The sequence below is a fragment of the Odontesthes bonariensis genome, chromosome 2 (genome assembly GCF_027942865.1).
Source record: "Odontesthes bonariensis isolate fOdoBon6 chromosome 2, fOdoBon6.hap1, whole genome shotgun sequence".
Lineage (NCBI taxonomy): Eukaryota > Metazoa > Chordata > Actinopteri > Atheriniformes > Atherinopsidae > Odontesthes > Odontesthes bonariensis.
Window position 1 is genome coordinate 16,776,716 of NC_134507.1, and position 17,840 is coordinate 16,794,555.

The 17,840-nt window shown below is 39.8% G+C and overlaps 2 protein-coding genes across 3 annotated transcripts in view; one reads left to right on the plus strand and one right to left on the minus strand.

Moving 5' to 3' along the window:
* The first annotated feature begins 944 nt into the window (after positions 1 to 944).
* ppifa (peptidylprolyl isomerase Fa) lies at positions 945 to 3,565 on the plus strand. 2 transcript variants are annotated; one of them, XM_075478361.1, is made up of 6 exons: positions 945 to 1,159; positions 1,264 to 1,294; positions 1,383 to 1,471; positions 1,552 to 1,648; positions 2,210 to 2,285; positions 2,394 to 3,565. In XM_075478361.1, the coding sequence occupies exons 1-6, from the start codon at positions 1,016 to 1,018 to the stop codon at positions 2,527 to 2,529; spliced, it is 573 nt and encodes a 190-aa protein (XP_075334476.1). In that variant the 5' UTR covers positions 945 to 1,015; the 3' UTR covers positions 2,530 to 3,565. The 2 variants fall into 2 exon arrangements, with proteins under 2 accessions (XP_075334476.1, XP_075334477.1); XM_075478362.1 differs by having other exon boundaries at positions 1,047 to 1,130.
* Positions 3,566 to 5,632: 2,067 nt separating this feature from the next.
* The window catches only part of zcchc24 (zinc finger, CCHC domain containing 24), a 36,255-nt gene continuing 24,047 nt past the window's right edge, over positions 5,633 to 17,840 (minus strand). The window contains exons 3-4 of the mRNA XM_075478364.1: positions 14,142 to 14,306; positions 5,633 to 10,021 (exon numbers count right to left, since the gene is read on the minus strand). Coding sequence (XP_075334479.1) covers positions 9,908 to 10,021; positions 14,142 to 14,306 — 279 coding nt within the window. The 3' untranslated portion in view covers positions 5,633 to 9,907. The remainder of the gene's footprint in view (positions 10,022 to 14,141; positions 14,307 to 17,840) is intronic.

A 17,840-nucleotide genomic window follows, 5' to 3' on the forward strand; every position in this document is an offset into this window, starting at 1 on the left:
TAAAGCAGACCAAACGATTCGGTCCCTATAAATACCAACTATAACTCGATATACATAAGGATTAGCTACCAGCGATATGAAATGCATATGTTAGTTAGTTAAAACAGGACACTTTGACAAGGCACAAAAAGCAGAGGTGCAAGTAATGAAACTAAAGCTGAATTATATTTAACCAAAGAGCTTCCAGGGGCAACGCTGGCAGCACATACAAAGCTGGACAGTTTGGCAGCAAAATACTTCCATAGGCACGAAACATCAAAGATAAAATCGACTTTGTGATATTGTGAATTGATGCAGAACTTTCATCATGGAACAGGTTTATCTTGGCCTGTAGTATGGCCTTTTTAAAAATGTATTTACAGAGGTATGATAAAGTTGAGAAGACTTCAACTGTTACCAACTGTACACCTGAGCTCACATGAATGCAGTGAGGTTTAGTACTGACCTTGTAGTTTAATGAGGGTTTTTTGCAAGGTAAGTCCTCAGTCTTGTCTGTTGGCAAGATTATATCAAAATGAATGTGCTGAATGTTCTATTTCATTGAGTTTATTGGACGGATGGAACATGAGCAGAACATGACCCCTTAAAAATGTGGTGTGGATCTGCATCACTTTTACAAAAAATGTCAGTTATTTAATCATGATTTTATTAAAAAAAATAAACAAAAAACAATGCATTGAACGTACAATTCTCGTTTTGGTAGTTCCACCATTGAAATATGAGTATTAAGAGATTAAGATGACTGTTCCTATAATTGTCACGCTCTCTGTAGAACTTTTTGTTTTGCAGTTAATAATCTTTTCTTTATGTAGAGAAACATTACAACAGATATCCAACCTCTTCCGCAGATGAAGTCATGAGATAAAGTTGAATTTGGACGTGTTATTTTACTTTCTCCCGCGCGGTGTCGCTGTTTCACCGCCACTAGCTTGCTTCTATCTATGACGTCACATACAAACACTGGCAGCAGCACCCATGGCCTGCGGGTCCTCTTCATCCAGTCAGCTGAGCAACGATGATACAAATAAAAAACCGCATAAAATACAGCTGGCTGGGCCTCGCCACAGCCAGGCTGGTGTCCACCCGGTCCTCCAAGAACCCAGTCGTGTTTCTGGACATCGACGCCGACGGTGAGCCTCTCGGAAGAATAACAATTGAGGTAGCTAGCTTAGCGGCTAGCCGCTCTCAAGAGACCACCAACCTGCAAACTGCATGTCCCACACACTGTCAAACATCAATTAATCCATTTGTATTATCTTGCAGCTGAATGCAGATGTAGTGCCAAAGACTGCAGGTATGTTTTAAACAAAATAATCTTTTTTTAAATTTTTTATCCTGTCCTTGTTTAAACGCTAAAAAAAAAAAACCCTCACATATCACAGAAAACTTCCGAGCCCTGTGCACAGGAGAGCATGGCTTTGGATTCAGAGGATGTGTGTTTCACAGGGTCGTACCCGAGTTCATGTGTCAGGTAAGATTTACAAAGAGGACGCAGTGAGGTGCAGTCAGGCGCAAAGTGTTCACCATGCTGTGCTGTGTCTTCTGTCACAGGGAGGAGATTTTACCAACCACAACGGCACAGGAGGGAAGTCTATTTATGGGAAAACATTCAAAGATGAGAACTTCAAGTTAAAACACACTGGTCCAGGTATATCACACCAAAAATAAATGTCATGGAGTCATTCTCAAACTATTCTCTGATTCCTGTTGGGATTTAGGTCATTTTCATAATTCATTTATTTATTTATTTATTCCGCATGCTAAAAACTAATCATTGAACAAGAAGATGAATAAAAAGCAGATTTTATTGAATTGACACTTCACAATTGCATTTTAATAGCGCTCCCTCCCCACTAGATGGCAGTATCGAATCCCAAGAAGCCATCAAATATGTTGGTCCTATAGATTTTGCAATCCTCCCAAGAATGACCTACTTTTTAGAAAGTCAACATGCACAAATCAAAATACCTCCCTTTCTTGGATAAACTTTGTCCACATGCAGATCATTTATTAGTGCTTCGTTTCGTGTTGTGGGACCACAGATTGCGTCAGTCAGAAGAGAAACGGGCCCTTTATTTTTTCTAACATTTGCTTACGTTCATCTCCTCTGCTACACATCCTAAATTAAGATGGATCAACAGCAAGTGGATGTTTAGGTTTTCTTGTGTGCATAACCATCTGTTTTGTTTTGGGTTTTTCTCCCCTGCAGGAACACTTTCCATGGCAAATTCAGGACCAAACACAAATGGCTCGCAGTTCTTCATCTGCACGACTAAAACCGAATGGTAAATGCCCCTCCGTCATCGGAGCTCCACAGCACATATAATCTTGCCACATCCAAATCTAGCCACTTACCAGCTGTTGAAGTCACCTCCCCTGTTTTCATTGGACAGGCTCGACGGTAAACACGTGGTGTTTGGGCAGGTGAAAGACGGCATGGACGTGGTCACCAAGATGGAATCCTTCGGTTTACACGATGGAGGTGTGATCAAGAAAATTGTCATGACTGATTGCGGGGAGATCAAATAATGCACTTCTGTTCGGACGTTTTGGCGTCATGGTGGATTCTTCTTCATCTAAAATGTGCAGTTCTCGTAGATTTCTATTTCAAGAGACCCGGTCACGTCTCATTTCATGGTCTAAATGAGGTTTGCGGGGTTTAGAGTGATTATGCAAAGACCGGGAACTGCACTTTGTGCAAAGACTAAACCATTCGATTTGTAAAATCACTGGAAAAGAGTTATGGAATCCCAAAACACTTGGAAAGATGTCCATTGAGCTGTTGCATTTTTCAAAAAAAATGTAAATAAATTGCAGATGGTTGTATATTCCGCCTTAGTTGAATGTGTTTCAAAACTTGGATAAAATTTTTGGGATTTTCTTTTTGCCATATCAAGTTGAGGAAAAATGATGGAATTATGAATTCCCACAGTTAGGACTTTGTTGATGATCTTGAGTCCTTTTGAGATACGGAATCAGATCATGAAAATAATATTCTTGTAGCGGTTGACGGATCGGCCTCACAGCTTGGATTTTCCACCATAGATTTGAGCACGGAGTGAGTTTCCTGGCTGTCATTGTCCTGGCGCTTTGACGTCTCACTCCGGTCAGTCTGTATGTTTCCCTTTTACAGTCTTCCCATTTTGTTCGTACTTGCATCCGATTTGAAATGCAGCTGATTTGGATCCATGGACGTTTTTGCCCCTTTGAGTGTTGAATTACCCTCTTGAAGGAGTGTCTCAGCCCTTTTCATTGTTTTCACTGACGGCCCTTTTTGGGGCCACGTTTCCTGCCAATAGGCCGAGTGCAACAGCTCCTTGAGCTCTGCACGCACTTCTCTTTTAACTGCAGACTCGTTTGTATGTTTGGACTTGTCTAAATATTTGGTTTAGAAATTAAACTTACAAGACGATTCCTTGATGTTTTCCTGTGCTCGATTTGAAAACAACTAAATGAATATCTTTTCAAGAGTGGTGATTCCGTAACTTTTTCCAGGGTTGCGCTGTCCTGTTTTCAACACTTGGGTGCTGTTTTAATATAATAAAAACCAAATGGGTAAAAATAACATATTATAAAGACAATTTATTTTGAAACCGGAGATTTTTATTTATTTTTTTTGGTTAAAAAAAAAAGCAATACCAGCTACACATGCACCGTTGCATCACCTTTTCTATCAACGGCACCGTGTGTTCTGTTACTGAGGAGGCTTTTGTCTCCTGTTTGTTGACATAGGATTCAAGTTGCTCAATACTTGCAACTCCTGCATCCATGTTTTCCAAAACAAATATCCAATTCAGATTCATCAGACCACGGGACGGTTTTCACCTTTTCAACTTCGCCTCAGTCCATCTTTAGGAGCCCGGGGGCTCGGGGAAGATAATGGCGTTTCCGAATGGTAATTGTAAATGTTTTCTTTGCGTGGTTAAGTTTTAAGTTTGCGTGTTTGCGCAAGCAGAGACGGCCAGCATTTAATGGCGGTGGTTTTCACGAGTTCCTGAAAACATGTTGCGATTTCCTCTAAAGAATCTGTTTTTAAATGCAGTGCCTCCCCAGAGCCTGAAGACCACAGCCACTTGAAACTGGTCATCTCCCTTGTGTGCAGAAATTCCCTAAGAGTCTCTTAATGATTTTGCATATTGTAAATGATGAAATGGCGTAATTCGTCACATTATACAATCATATTACTGCCTTGTTCTCCTTACACTACACAACTTTTTCCAGTCTTTATTTTGCTTTCCCAACCTTTTTTTTTAAAAAACATTTTGGAAGTCTCGGGTTTCAACATTTAATATATGTGTTCCATTTTAAAGAAAAACCCTTTGTCTGAATGATTTGTAAGTGGTTGCATTCCATTTCTCCTTTTACACAGCGGCACAATGCTTTTGGAAATGGGACTGTTAAATAATGGTGCGGTTGCTCTTCCCTTACTGCTGAATAAATGAGCATTTTCAGATTTTACAAGCTCTGGTCTAAGTACAGGACATTTGCTCTCTCGTGCCCCCAGCCCCCCCGGTTTTAAAGCTTCCCGGAACGGATCCAGCAGCTTTTTTTAGACTCCTGCTCCAACACAAGTGACTTCCTGTCCATCAAAGCAGGATGTGACATCCACCTATTGGAGCTGAAAAAATCACGGGAATACACTTAACAGATGATATACATGTGGGCTCACTGTAGGCTTACTGGGCACAGTTAGAGCTGATGATTTAATGTGCTGGAACCACAGAGGAATCTGAAAATGTCTTCAGCTTGAATGTAGGCTGCTCTTCCTTTGCCGACTCTTTATTGGAAACACAGAGTGTCTTGAAGGGAGAGAGCAGGAGGCCGGGGCATGTCCGAAAGCCGGAGACTGGGTGGTGCTGCTTATCGAGCTAATACTTTATGAAAGTAAATAATGAAGCTACGTGAAAAGGCAGCTCTTGCCCCTAAATGAAAGCATATGCGCCCTGACCTTCCACCGTTTGTTTGAATTCTCCGATTACGTTGTTGCCATAGTGACCGCTCAGCTCGCACTCTGTTTGAGCTGGAGATGTTGTAACAAACTTGATATAATTTGGGTCTCCACCCTCTGGTTTAGTTTTAGTTATTTGGAATGCATGTCCAACATTCTGCATGGAAACTTGGCTGGAAGGACAATGGTGCTGTGGCCAGTGTTTTAACACACATGCAAAACAATGACATCTTTACAGCTGGTGCAAACTGGTTCTCCAAATGTCTACATTTATCACGCAGCACCCACGTCTGCTGGTGTCCTTTTTCTGTGTTTTGATTTTTCTGTCCACAGCCGGACACAAAAAGTGTTGAAATGGAGTGCTGGCAGCTTTACGTGTCCATTATCTTTCAGCACTTTCACAGAACGTGAAAATGTTTTACAAGTTTCACCCCTCTCCGCATTACACAACCACCATGGATAATCCATTAGAGACCTCTATCGTAATCTATACGCTCAGTATTGTGTAAGACTTGGAGCTCGTAGACACACAGACAGAGTACAGGGAGATGGTCAAAACATATATTCTTAACTCCTGAGAGATGGGAGCTCGAAGGAAACGAGACGAGATCCAGCACCTCCGAGTTTAAGATAACATTGATTCACCAGAGGACCAAAACATATTAAACAACCCAGACCAAGCAGTTATAATCCAATTGAACTTTTTATTCAACAAACTCTCAACAGCACTAAAACACTAAAATGTTTTCCCAACTAACAAATAAGGCACATTTTGGAATGCCGTTTCATGGACATGAAAAACAGACCTGTGGTCGACTAAATCTCAACTGTCCTCGTTTCCCAAAAATCATTCTATCCTCCCAACCTCACGCCTGCGTTCTGTCCAATTCAAACATTACATTATTGCAATACTGCTTTACAAACATCTCAAGAGATACAGACAGTAAAGAATACAAACACAGCTTCCCAACTCGACCACGCAAGTGTTAACACATTACATTCAGTAAATATGTGTTATTCGTAGAGGCTACACTTGTGGTAAATGAAATACTTCAGGGCTAATGATCAGAAGTTGCTGATAATGTTGAACAAAAACAAAACGAAATGGAGCAAACTACTGAAAGGGTTTTAAATAAGTCTACATTGCACAAAAATAATATTAAATTCAAGAAATCCAAACACATGCACATGCAAACTCTAAAACAGTTCTTTGTCACACACGCTTTGACCAAAGTATACACTTCCTACACTACTAGTAACATTTTATAATAGTTTCTTGTCATTGCTGCTTTAAGCAAACTACATCTCACAGTTTAATGTGCTTATACAGTGGTGAGTATCCATCACTAATAAAGAAGAAAAAAAAACTCTGCATGTTAACACAATATATCTTAATATCTATTGTTTACAAAAATGAATACATGCGGCTTTAAGGATGTAAATGGCAGCTCGTAAATTAGTCACATAGTAACTGAATAATATGGGTTATTCAATACTTTTATAACATCATACAACAAAACACAAAATAATACAATGGCTTGTAACTGAGAAAGGGTATTAATTATGTACCAGCTTCTTTTTTTTTTAATAATATTCTATGTAGACATCAATATTTCCTTCTCAGTGTAACTTTGTTGCGTAATCTATACAAAAGGTGTTGTAAAAAGTCTTTCCATAAATACTTCTGCAGGATAAACCCTTCAGATTATTGTAAAACAAAGGAAGAAAAAAAAAAAGACTCCCAGCTTTGATTATTTCTCAGCAATAGGCCCTTCTTCGAGCACAAAAAAAAGAAAAGAAAGAAAGCTTTAATATTGCTTAACACTTCATTGAGAATGATGGCCCTCAAATATATACATAAAACTATCTGTCTTTGTCAGGGAAATAACTTGAGTTTGCAGATTGCTTTAGAATTTTCAACATCTATTAAGTGTTCCAAAATACACATCTCATTCATAGAAAATAGCAATTTTGAACTGCAAAGGTACTAGAAAAGTCAAGTATGTGTAATTCAAGGCATTATGTCTGAAAGCAGATTCTTTTTTTTTCTTTTTCTATTATGTACTCCACCAGCTTGCTTCCGTTGGCGCTTGACTTGCCATTTTAAATGGCTTCCTAATAACGTACAACTGTGAGTGGAATCGATTTCATTTTTTTAGTCTTCTGCCACAACTTTGTGAATCACAAAATTGCTACTTCTCTAAGAGGTTAATGCATAAGGCATCCTTGGTGTCTAATTCCCTTCAGCCTCGTGGTATGATGTTGTAAGTCGGGTTCATAAAGCCCTGTTAGTGTTGTGCTGCAACCAAAAAAGATGATAACGGCAAGAAAATGGATCGTTCCCAACAGTGGTGGGATATAAGGAGACTTGAAAGAGATGTGCAAGTGCTAAATCTGTTGTTTGAAGGGTCAAAGGGGCATCTTTTAGTGCGGGTTTCGAATGGTCACTCAGATGCTGTCGCTCAGACCACATTCACAGGGGAGGTCTGTGTCACATGCAACCACATAGTTTTAACAGCCTGTACGCAGCGTGGCCTCAGCCACACCGATGGACCGCCTGCTTAACTGATGTCCTTTGCATAAGCAGTTCATTTCCAGCTGACAGGTAAACGGAATCCGCGCTGCTGCCTACTGCTGGAAAAAAATTGGATTTGCTCTGCAAATGGAAACTATGTGAGAATTTCATTGGGTATAAAGTGGGCTTCTGTCACTTCCTGGTGCCCGGTGGGAAATGGAATACTCTGAGCTGTCCATTTTTGATCAAATCACCCAAAAGACATGATAGCAATATGAGAAATTGAGTTTTGGAGCCATACTAGAGGCTAAAGGTAAGTCGGCTTGCAAGCCTGTCACAACTGTGTGGTACTGCCCCTCTGAATCACTGGAGTGACCTTTTAACTTAACAGCTGACATTTAGTTCAATTTCCCCACACTGCAATGTACCATTATGACTCCCGCTACAGCAAGTAACTGTGCATATCTGTTGCCAAAAGCTATGGGTTCTTGGATAAACACAACTACAACAGATTAAAAAGGGGGGAAAATAAAAACAAAACAGAAAGAGTAAGGTCCACGGTTTCGTAATCGACTTCATTCTGTTGTTAAGATCGACTGAGAAATAACATCTTTGTTGATATTCCATGACAACAGACCACAGTAGGATCGTTACTGCCAGCTGGAAGCTCAGAAAACTGAGAAGCGAACACCCACCATGCCAGTTCAACCGCTAATGGAGGGGCTTCATCCTTTTCTTGTCCTTTGTCACATCTTGAACCTACATTAAACTTTCTGTGTATCACAGTTACCACGTGCGCGCACACTGCTCTACCTCCGAGCCTCGTCCTTTGAAATTCTCAAATGGCCTTTTTAGTCTCGATGCTTGAAATCTTTAAGGCACATAAAGTGTGTTACAGTATAAAATGTAGTCAACCAGCTTCTGTAAGGCTTGAAATACAGTACATATAAAATAGTTCATGATTCCTATAAAAAGAAGGATCCTTGAAAGGCAGGTTTCAATCATTCAGACTGGATTGATTTCATCATTAGTGCTTTATATCTGCACTATGAGCGACATAAACACGAGTACTTCTTCTCCTTAAACGACGAAGTTTATAATTGTAGGCACCGTAAAGTATAACTGTTTGTAACCATCGGTTTTTATATGAATCTTCAGCATCAACACATCACAAATCACACGTTCTATGTAAAATCCTATTCTTTCACTTAACCAACTCAAAATCATTGCACTTCTTCCAAGCTTCACCTTCCTCTACCCACTCTTTACACACTCAGTTAGCTGTTGGATGTATCTCTTTTTAATAAGGTGCTAGCCCTTAGAAAATGTTCCATTTTGCTTCACTGACTCCACGAGGGCTGCCTTGTATGGCCTGCAGTGGTACAACACTGACCTGATAGGACAATGTATGGACAGAAAGAGTTTTCCCAACGCTTCTTCTCAGTTGACCCTTCTTATGAAGTTACAGTGAAACGGTTCAATCTTTCTAGCAACTGCCCGTCGAATGTTGCAGAAAACTGCAAATGTATGAGGCAACAAAAATGCTCTACGGCAGGTGAATGAAACGGATATGTCAGCAATTTGCTAAATTTAGCTGAGGAGCGACTCTATGCAACTTAACCTACAGTAGTTTCTAAAGACAAATGGAAGCAGTTACATAATAATGTGATATACAAACATAGAAAAAAAAAATCTTTCCTTATGTCCCAGTTAAATTTAAATTGCACACTAGACAAGAAAATAAATATGCCAAATGTAAGCTAGGGATGTATGGCACTTTATCCCTCAGTTAATTCACAGTTAATAAGATGTGCTGCTGACCCCAATATGGCAAGACATAAAAGGCCTCTATATACATTATGCCATTGTAAGAGGCCGCGGTTAAACGTTCACCACATCACCTCACACCTCACTTGGCAGGGAAATGGAAAGCAGATCTCTGTAAACACAAAGCCAACAAACCCCAAGGTGAGGTAATGTATTGTGACCAATGTTGTCAGTGACACCAATGCAATACACGCCTGGCGCTGATTCATCAATACGACAATTTGCTGCTGTTAACCAGAACGTTGGAGTAATGCAGTTTCGGCTATATACGGGATTTTGGCAAATTTTCTGCCTTTCACAAAAAGCACGTCAAGAGATTGATCCTCATTAAACAGTTTCCTCTTATTCCTGGATGTGATCTTCAATTGACAGTAAAACAACACTGACTGAAATACGTGTTACACATTTTGCCGAGAGGAAGGACTGCTGTGGCATAGAAGGAAGGCGTCAGAGAAAGAGACAGGGCTCGAGCTACCATCTATTGATAGAGGAAATACAGAGGGGAAGACTTGTGCAGGGCAGGGTTGAGGGAAACCTGGATGTCAACTGGGCAAGGAGGATGCCAGCCCGCAGGACTTGGGACACAAAAGTTCCTCTCTCCCTCTAGATAATGACGATTATTGCACACGGCGGCAGTAGTAGCCCAGGACTTTACATTTCTCACACAGGTGTTGTGGGTGCTCCTTACTCTGGTCAGACACATCCAGGCCATCCGGCTTCTCTAGAGGCCGCTGGAGATACAAAGAGAGGACCAATAATGAGACATACTAAGAAACCATAAAGGAAAGCAGCAAACAAACAGTGTAAAACCTCTGAGTTTTGCAAGCAGTTCATTTGGCAGATATATGCTACACTAATCTGGCCCCAAACACCACTGCAAAAAATTCTTTACAGACCAGACGTGCACTAAACACAATTAGTTGCAGAGATATGGCAATGCACCATCAGCTGTGGAAACTTGCAGAACACTTATACAACACAGTGCTAGAAAAAAAAAAAAAAGGTCCATTATGCATTTATTTGATCATCGTGACCTGTATGGAAATATTAGCATCGGCTTTTCTTGGAATCATTATCAGGGACGAAGGCAATCTTCCTGGGCCAGCACGCTTGGAGGTGATTTTAACAGTCCATCTGGAAATTTTTATTTGTCGTCTATTCTTTATTGTTGGAGCTTTTTAATAAACCTTTATTTATTCCAAAGGGTTTAAGTAAAGGAAACCAGGTTAGCGTGGGTCATAGCGAGGAGATATTTCAGGCTCCCACAAATGAGTCTGCCAGCAAGTTTTGAGATTTAATGTTGCCGTGTCAAAGACATTAGGTGCGAGAGGAAAACTGGAAAATCTAGTTAATGTGGTCACAGTGGCTACAGTGAACCGGGTTGAGGCCCTTGTGCTGCAGGCATCTTCCTTGTTGAATTGTACTTTAATAAGGAACTCAAGGGAGTCTGCTCTGCAGATGAGGCTGCAGTCTGAACTCTGATGATTTAGAGGACTGAAAACAGAATGTCCGCCTGCTGCGATCAATAACTAAATGGTGTGTTTGGCAAAGAAGCTGGAATCAAATTAAATAACTTGGGTATTAGTTTGCTATAAGAGGTGTTGGAGACGTGTCACGCTTATATACACATATATATATACACATATATATATATATGTATGTATGTATATATATATATATATATATATGGTGCCTTTCCAGATATGAAAGTTAACAGTTCCATGGGCACTGTACCATTAGAGATGGTACGGGGTGCATTCGGCTTTTGAACTGAGCGCTGATAACAAGCTGAATGTTCCCTTTCCTCTTCGGTCCAGAGGATTTGACGGCCATTATTTCCAAAAAGAATTTCAAATTATGATTCATCTTTCCACAGAACTGTTTTCCACCTTGTCTCAGTCCATTGTAAATGAGCTTTGGACCTGAGAGACATGGTGTTTCTGGATCATGTTCATGTTTAGCTTCTTCTCTGCATGATGGAGATTTAACCTGTGTTTGGGGATGTTACTGCGAACCATGTTCGCAGACAATGGTTTCTCAAAGCGTTCCTGATCCCATGCAGTCAGTTCCAGGACAGAATCGTGCCTGTCTTCAATACAGTGCTGCCTGGCAAATTGCTGAACCTCTGCCCATTTTACTACGGAGAGACTCAGCCTCTTTAAGTGGTCTTTTGTACCCACCCTCTTAACTGTTTCCAATCTACCAAATTAGCTGCATCATGTTCTTCCAGCTGTTTCTTTTTAGTGACCTATGTTTCTAGTCATTTGTTGACCCTGTCCAAACTTATCGAGACGTGTTGCCGCCCTCAAATACAATATGAGCTGTCTTTCATGACATAGTAAAATGTTTCACTTAAACATTTTGTATGTTTTCTTTGTTCTGTTATGAATGAAATATTAGTTATGTGATTTGAAATTAATTGCATTCTGTTTTTACTCACATTTGAACCAGAATGAATGACATAATCGGAATGAATATTTAGTATCTCCCTGAACATTTGTATGCCTGACAAAATGTGTTGAAATTCATCTGAAGAGGTCAGATTTGAGAGAGCATTATTTTACTTACATTTACCAAAAAGACCCCAGTTTGATTTTGTAGGCTTGCTGTATCTAGAGCAGAGGACCATAAAGTAGTCAGCTTCAGCTTGGCATGAAGTTAAAAACAAATAGAAGAAGAAGAAAAAAGAACTGGGAGCTTTTGAGTCACAGGCATTCATTTTGCATTCTTTTGATGTTGTAGTTTAAAGTTTGCCTTTAACTGTTAACAGTATAATGTATGTCCCTTCCTTAGTATTTTATATATGATAGAATATAAGAACAAGAAAAACATAACCTCATTGAATAATTCCAAGCAGAAACTTCTAAATTAGTTGTGGCTATGTGGTTTTTTCTAAGCACAAAGTTAAGGCTATGTAGTCGCCTGAGGAACCAAATAATTAATATGAATTAATAAAGTACAGCTCAGTTAAAACTCCAAAGTCTGGTAACAACACAAAGTAGCATAAAAAAAGTTTTTATTCTAAGAAATCAAGTAATGGAATTACAGAACTAACAGCTAACACACTAGCAAGGCAAGAAAAGTTTAGCAGTAGTCATCTTAGCACTGTTTCTGGCTTTGGTTTAACTTGCCAAGGCATGTCTTTTTTCTCAGAGTTATGCATAAATTCCACTAAATAAGTTGGGGAAAAGAAAAAAAGAATTAAAAAAATAATACAAATTTACTAAGCTTTCAAGATCACATAATTTACTCAACGTGGGGGTTGTTTTTTGTGGGGGAACTGGTATATTTGAGTGAGTAAAAAGAAAGAAAACCATAAAAGTGAGGGGATCCAAAACAGGATCACTCCCTGTGGAAATTATGCTCTTTACCAAACGAATGTAAATCTTTAGTACATGTGCAAGAAATTGTAAAATACATATTTCATTCATGGGAATTCAAAGCAAAGAAAGGAGGTCTTTGATTCTTGCAGGCATAGAGGTCAGTCGTTCGTTTTAAAAGCTAACCGGGGTGGGCTGGGTACATTCTGTGGGGGGGGCGTTTATTTGCTTGCCTGTGTGCAGCTCTGACACAAGACACAAGCACAGTAGAGTGAGGTTTTCTCACCAGCAAATTAAATGGAAATAAATCATTTCAGCAGAGAAAAATACTTGAATATAATTATCATTGCTTTTTGTAATGTTCTCGCACAGACGATTATACAATTAATGGAGAAAATATTTGGAAAGAATAATGAGTTTCCTTTCTCGTTTTCTCAGAACGTTGAACCTCTTTGGCGGACGTTTAGAATAAACTCAGCTGTGGTATTCAAAGAATGAGAAGGGCTTCAAGCAGTAATCCTAAATTTATTTCAGTAAGTGGAATTGAAATAATGTAGAAAAGCATAAATATCCAACTGTGATGTGCTGAGGATAAGTATGTCTGGATGCTTTCTCCATCACTAATCAACGAGCTGCAGGTCAGACAGCAGGTCTACTTATGGTTCCTAGATAAGATAAGATGAACTTTATTGATCCCACAGTGGGGAAAGTTCACCGTTACAGCAGCTCAAAAAGACAGGGGTACAAGGGCAGTTTAGATTTTCAATTATAGATACAATAGTGTTTCTAAACGTAGAATGGGAGGCTGAACCTTCAGTTATCAGGCCCCTCTCTTGCAGAACCAGCTACCAGTATACATCCATGAAGCAGACACCCTCTCTACCTTTGAGATTAGGCTGAAGACTTTCCTTTTTGATAAAGCTTATAGTTAAGGGTGGCTCAGGTGACCTTGAAACATGTGACCCTGCAATCTGTTGGTTTCCTTCGTTAGGCAACTTTTTTTTTAATTAGCTTTGTATGTATGAATTGAACTCAATTGGAATTTAATTAATTGGATTGTGATTGGATTACAATTAATTGGATTCTAATTGGCTTGAATTAAGAGTTAACCAGCCAGTTAATTCTTAATGAGTATCATTTTTGGAAATACATCCCTTTGTTAATAAGCTTTCTAGTTTAGTTATTACACATGAGGGCAGTTTCTGTCGCTGTATAAGCCTCCATTCCATCTTAGTTAGTTTGTGTCTACAACCATCAATAAGGACATTTTTGTTTTAAGATTTGATGACATTCAGTACATAATCTCAAACTTTTTAGGGAAAAAAAGGGTCAGGAAATGTCATTTGTTTATTTGATTCTGCCACATAACTGTAACTGGTATTATTCTTATTTCATTTTAATGAGGTCACCTGGAATCTCCTCAAAACAAAATGCAAACCAGAGTATGAACTCAGTTAACTTTGGCGGAGATGGTCCAGTCTTAGGCTGTACTTCTCTGCAAATTTTTCGAAGGCAAGCAAGCAGCAAGTACCTGTTTGTGTGGATAGACATTGATGTGGCATTTGATACATTCTTGTCCCATGTTGGCCCAGGAGTTGCCACTCATCCACTTCCTCTTACATTTGGGACACTTGTATTCTCCAAAGCATCTTTTTTTCCCCTGGTAAGGTGTCAATCCTTCACCTTTGGGTCTAGCCTGTAAAAAGAAAAGAAAAAAGGTGATAAAAGCATGCATATGTGGGACATTCATTCACGTTTACAATGCATACCTGACCAGATAAATAAAAAAATAAAACTGCTTTTCTTTCAGTGCATAGGGACATTTTTAAGACACATTCTTGCACTCAGCTGGACAGTAAAGTACGGGGGAGGAGACAGCTGGGTGTTTCCATCCTTGTCGTGCTAATATATCCAACTTCATCATACAGAACTCTCCTACACATGGTTTTGGCTCAATGTGAAGTTGTGTAATTGACGTTTACTTCCATTACAGCTGCGTTAAATTACTCCTCTGATTCTCGTGAGGGAGATGATTACGAACAGTCAGTCAGGCATGAAAAAGCACTAGCCTGAGGGCAATATTGCTAGGAGGAGCCGCCCCTATGACTTAATGTTGGCAACTTTATTTAGTCCACTATAACAACATTTGCAGGAAAAAATACATTTTTCCCCTTAAAGCATGCCACAAACAAATGTTATGCTGATGTCATCGCAGGGATAAATCACTAACTGTCTTCCAGGCTGCCAAAACAAACCAAAATGTACACTGATTAGCAAGTTTGTCAGAGCTCATCATTATCAGTACTGAAAAAAAAAGACATGCCAGAAGTTGCATTCGCCTTGTGACAAGTGTTGTTATCAGACTGGGAGTAATAGCTTTGGTCAACAAAATTCTGCATTTGGAACACAGTCATTGTAAATGGAATAGCAAATCATTTTCTAAATGCTTTCTTTCATAGATGAAAATCATTTATGACAGAAGTAATCTTAATGCACAGCATGTATTCAACTCATGGCAGCTCTCCATGAAGTTAAGAAAGACGCTCACTTCAAAGTGAAATCAGAACTGTCCAGTCCACTCCTGCCTCCCCCTGCAAGCCTGCAGATTGTTTTGATAATCACTTTATAACATTGGTTGCAGGTTTTGGGATGGACGGAGGGGATATGGGGTGATGAGAGTGAGAGAACGGGGTAAAGTTTGTATCCCTGGTCTTCCCTTACTGTGTCCCAGCCTGGGTATGAGTAATAGAAACTTAAATCAGCAGCATCTGGCGCTTTCCAAACAGACGTCAGCACTTTGCATCAGCATCAGCGAGCCAGGACTAAGTATGAGCGGCTGTGCTTCAATCCGGCCCCTCAACAGCATGACCTCAACCCCACTGTCAGCTTTGCATCTTCCACTGTGACGGCATGCAGGCTGGAAAATGTGACTCCTGCTGGCCTGCACCACACTACTCTATATACACTGACAGCGTTGACTTGATGGAATCGATGGGCAATCTTGAAGAGAATGTCACGGCAACACTTTGTTTGGATGCTCTCCTGCAAATGTTCTGGGTACCATGCAATCCAACTATAAATGAGCGGTCATTCACACCGTTAAAAACCTTTTTCTCTTTCTGCACTGTTACATAAATACGTTTGACAGTTTGAACTCTAAAATAAACTGATCAGAGCACCAAGCGTACAACCAAAGGTGGATAACCTTGATCTTCATAATTCATTTAGAAATTTGAACGAAGTCAGAGATTCCTGTTACAGTTGTTTATGTAAGAAAAGAAAAAAAAGATCTCCTGGACTCTACAGCCAGGACTCAGCAGGACAGAAACAGCACTCATCCACCTCATGGCCTTCCTCCTTTGCTGCATGCTGTTTCCAGGGCCTTGGCCTTTGGCTGCACATCCTGGGCTGTCTTCAGCTGAGCACTTTCAGATTGGCTAAAACTCATAAAAACATTCTTTCTGACGTTGCCTTGAATTGAGCACGTACATATTTGTAATCAAGAAGAATAAGAAGCAGTATTGACATTTACAGTGAATGACAATGCAAGAACACGTGTGTAAACATGTGCAGTTCAAGTAATTGGCCAGTTATTCCGCTCGTTGACTTTCTACTCTTTCTACTCCCCAGTATGAGGATTGGAGCCATTTCTTTGTCCTCAGTCACAATGAATTTAATGTATTTGGTTTGAGAAGTGATCTTGAGATAAATGAGTAAAATGTGAGATTTTTTTAAATCATCACATTTACAGGCTTTTGAATAACATCCAATTAAGTACACCATTAATACTAACAGAAAGTTGGCTAAAAAAAAGGGCAGAGTTCTCCACAAAGACCAATGCCCTACTTTGCAGTTTTGAATAAAGTGATAGAGATCTAAACAACTAAAACGTTTTTCCTTTACTCCGCTTCCCCACAAAGTTTAATGAAATTTGACTTAGTAGTTTTTATGTACTCTTGCCGAACAACTGACAGACATTCAAATAAACAACAGTTGAAAAAAAAAAAAAAAAAAAAAATCAATGAATGGACACATTTCTAATTTAAATGGTTGCTCTTCACACATGCAAATTTTGGGAGCAATTTAGTTTTGCAGAACTGCAAAGCGCCATGGATCTTATTTGGACATTTGGAATGATAAATCTGAGTATTGCATTTAAACTGTGGTCAGCTGCTGTCAGGCCGTTGCAACACACTGTCTCTCATGGAGGTCTGAGATGAAGTGTTAGTTAGGTTCCAAAGTCATGCACTTTACAGGCAGAGTTGGGATTGCACATTCCAATGGACTCCCAAACACGTGGGAACATATGCCACAATAACATCTGGACTGTTGTGCCATCACTGTCAGCAGAGGCAGACTGAGAATAACATCACTGGAGGTAGCGGCTAATGGTGCAACTTTGGGGTTTTTTCGCATGCATGGAGGGCCTGCCATTCTGTTAACACTGATGCAGCGAAATACAGATCAAAACTCTCAGCTGTAAACACTGGAGTGGCTGAGTAAATGTTTTAGTTAGGCTGGATTTCCAGAAAAATAACCTTTAAAGCAACATTTACAAACTGTTCACAATGCACTTAGTACAATGACTAATATGACGGAACTGCGTCATCACACCATGCAGGAATCTGGAGATGAGCTGACACAAGAGGGTGTGTTTTCCTTTGCTCTATACAAATAAAACCATTTGAGCTTAAGCTAAAAAAGCTAAAAGTATCAATTTGAGCAATTTAGAGCTTATTAGTTGTCGGTCAAGTGGAAGCAAAGCTGTGAAACAGCAAATCAGCTGATGATGTATGTGGTGTTTGTCACATTATTTCTTTGAACAGTGCTTAGTGTTTGTATTAGCCTAGAGCCCTGCGCGTTAAAGTAAGATAAGGGTAAGTGAGTGTGAAGAGGACAGTGTCCTTAGCAAAGACAGCAGAGCTCAAAAACCACAGCTAGCGTACCACAACCTCCTCTGGTCCAGATAACAGCAGGGACTCATAATATCACACACAAATACATACACACTCTGGGTCAGTGAACTGTTAAATGAGGCATGTGCACACATGTGATACACACCTTCGCTGAGCTAGTGTCTGTACAAAACATGGCCACACACAGACACGAGCAAAAAACTGCTCTCTGTCTTCCTCTGTCCCCCTTAAAAAACACACACAGACACACACTAAGCAAATTCCACCTCCACAGGTTTTCGTACACTCTTGAGACACAACTGGAAAGTCTCGGC

Excerpts from the sequence above, each read along its gene's own strand:
- ppifa (XM_075478361.1), top strand. The coding sequence starts at position 1,016 with ATGATACAAATAAAAAACCGCATAAAATACAGCTGGCTGGGCCTCGCC. Across the intron at positions 1,472-1,551 it reads TACCCGAGTTCATGTGTCAG|GGAGGAGATTTTACCAACCA; the intron begins GTAAGATTTACA and ends CTTCTGTCACAG. Across the intron at positions 1,649-2,209 it reads GTTAAAACACACTGGTCCAG|GAACACTTTCCATGGCAAAT; the intron begins GTATATCACACC and ends TCTCCCCTGCAG.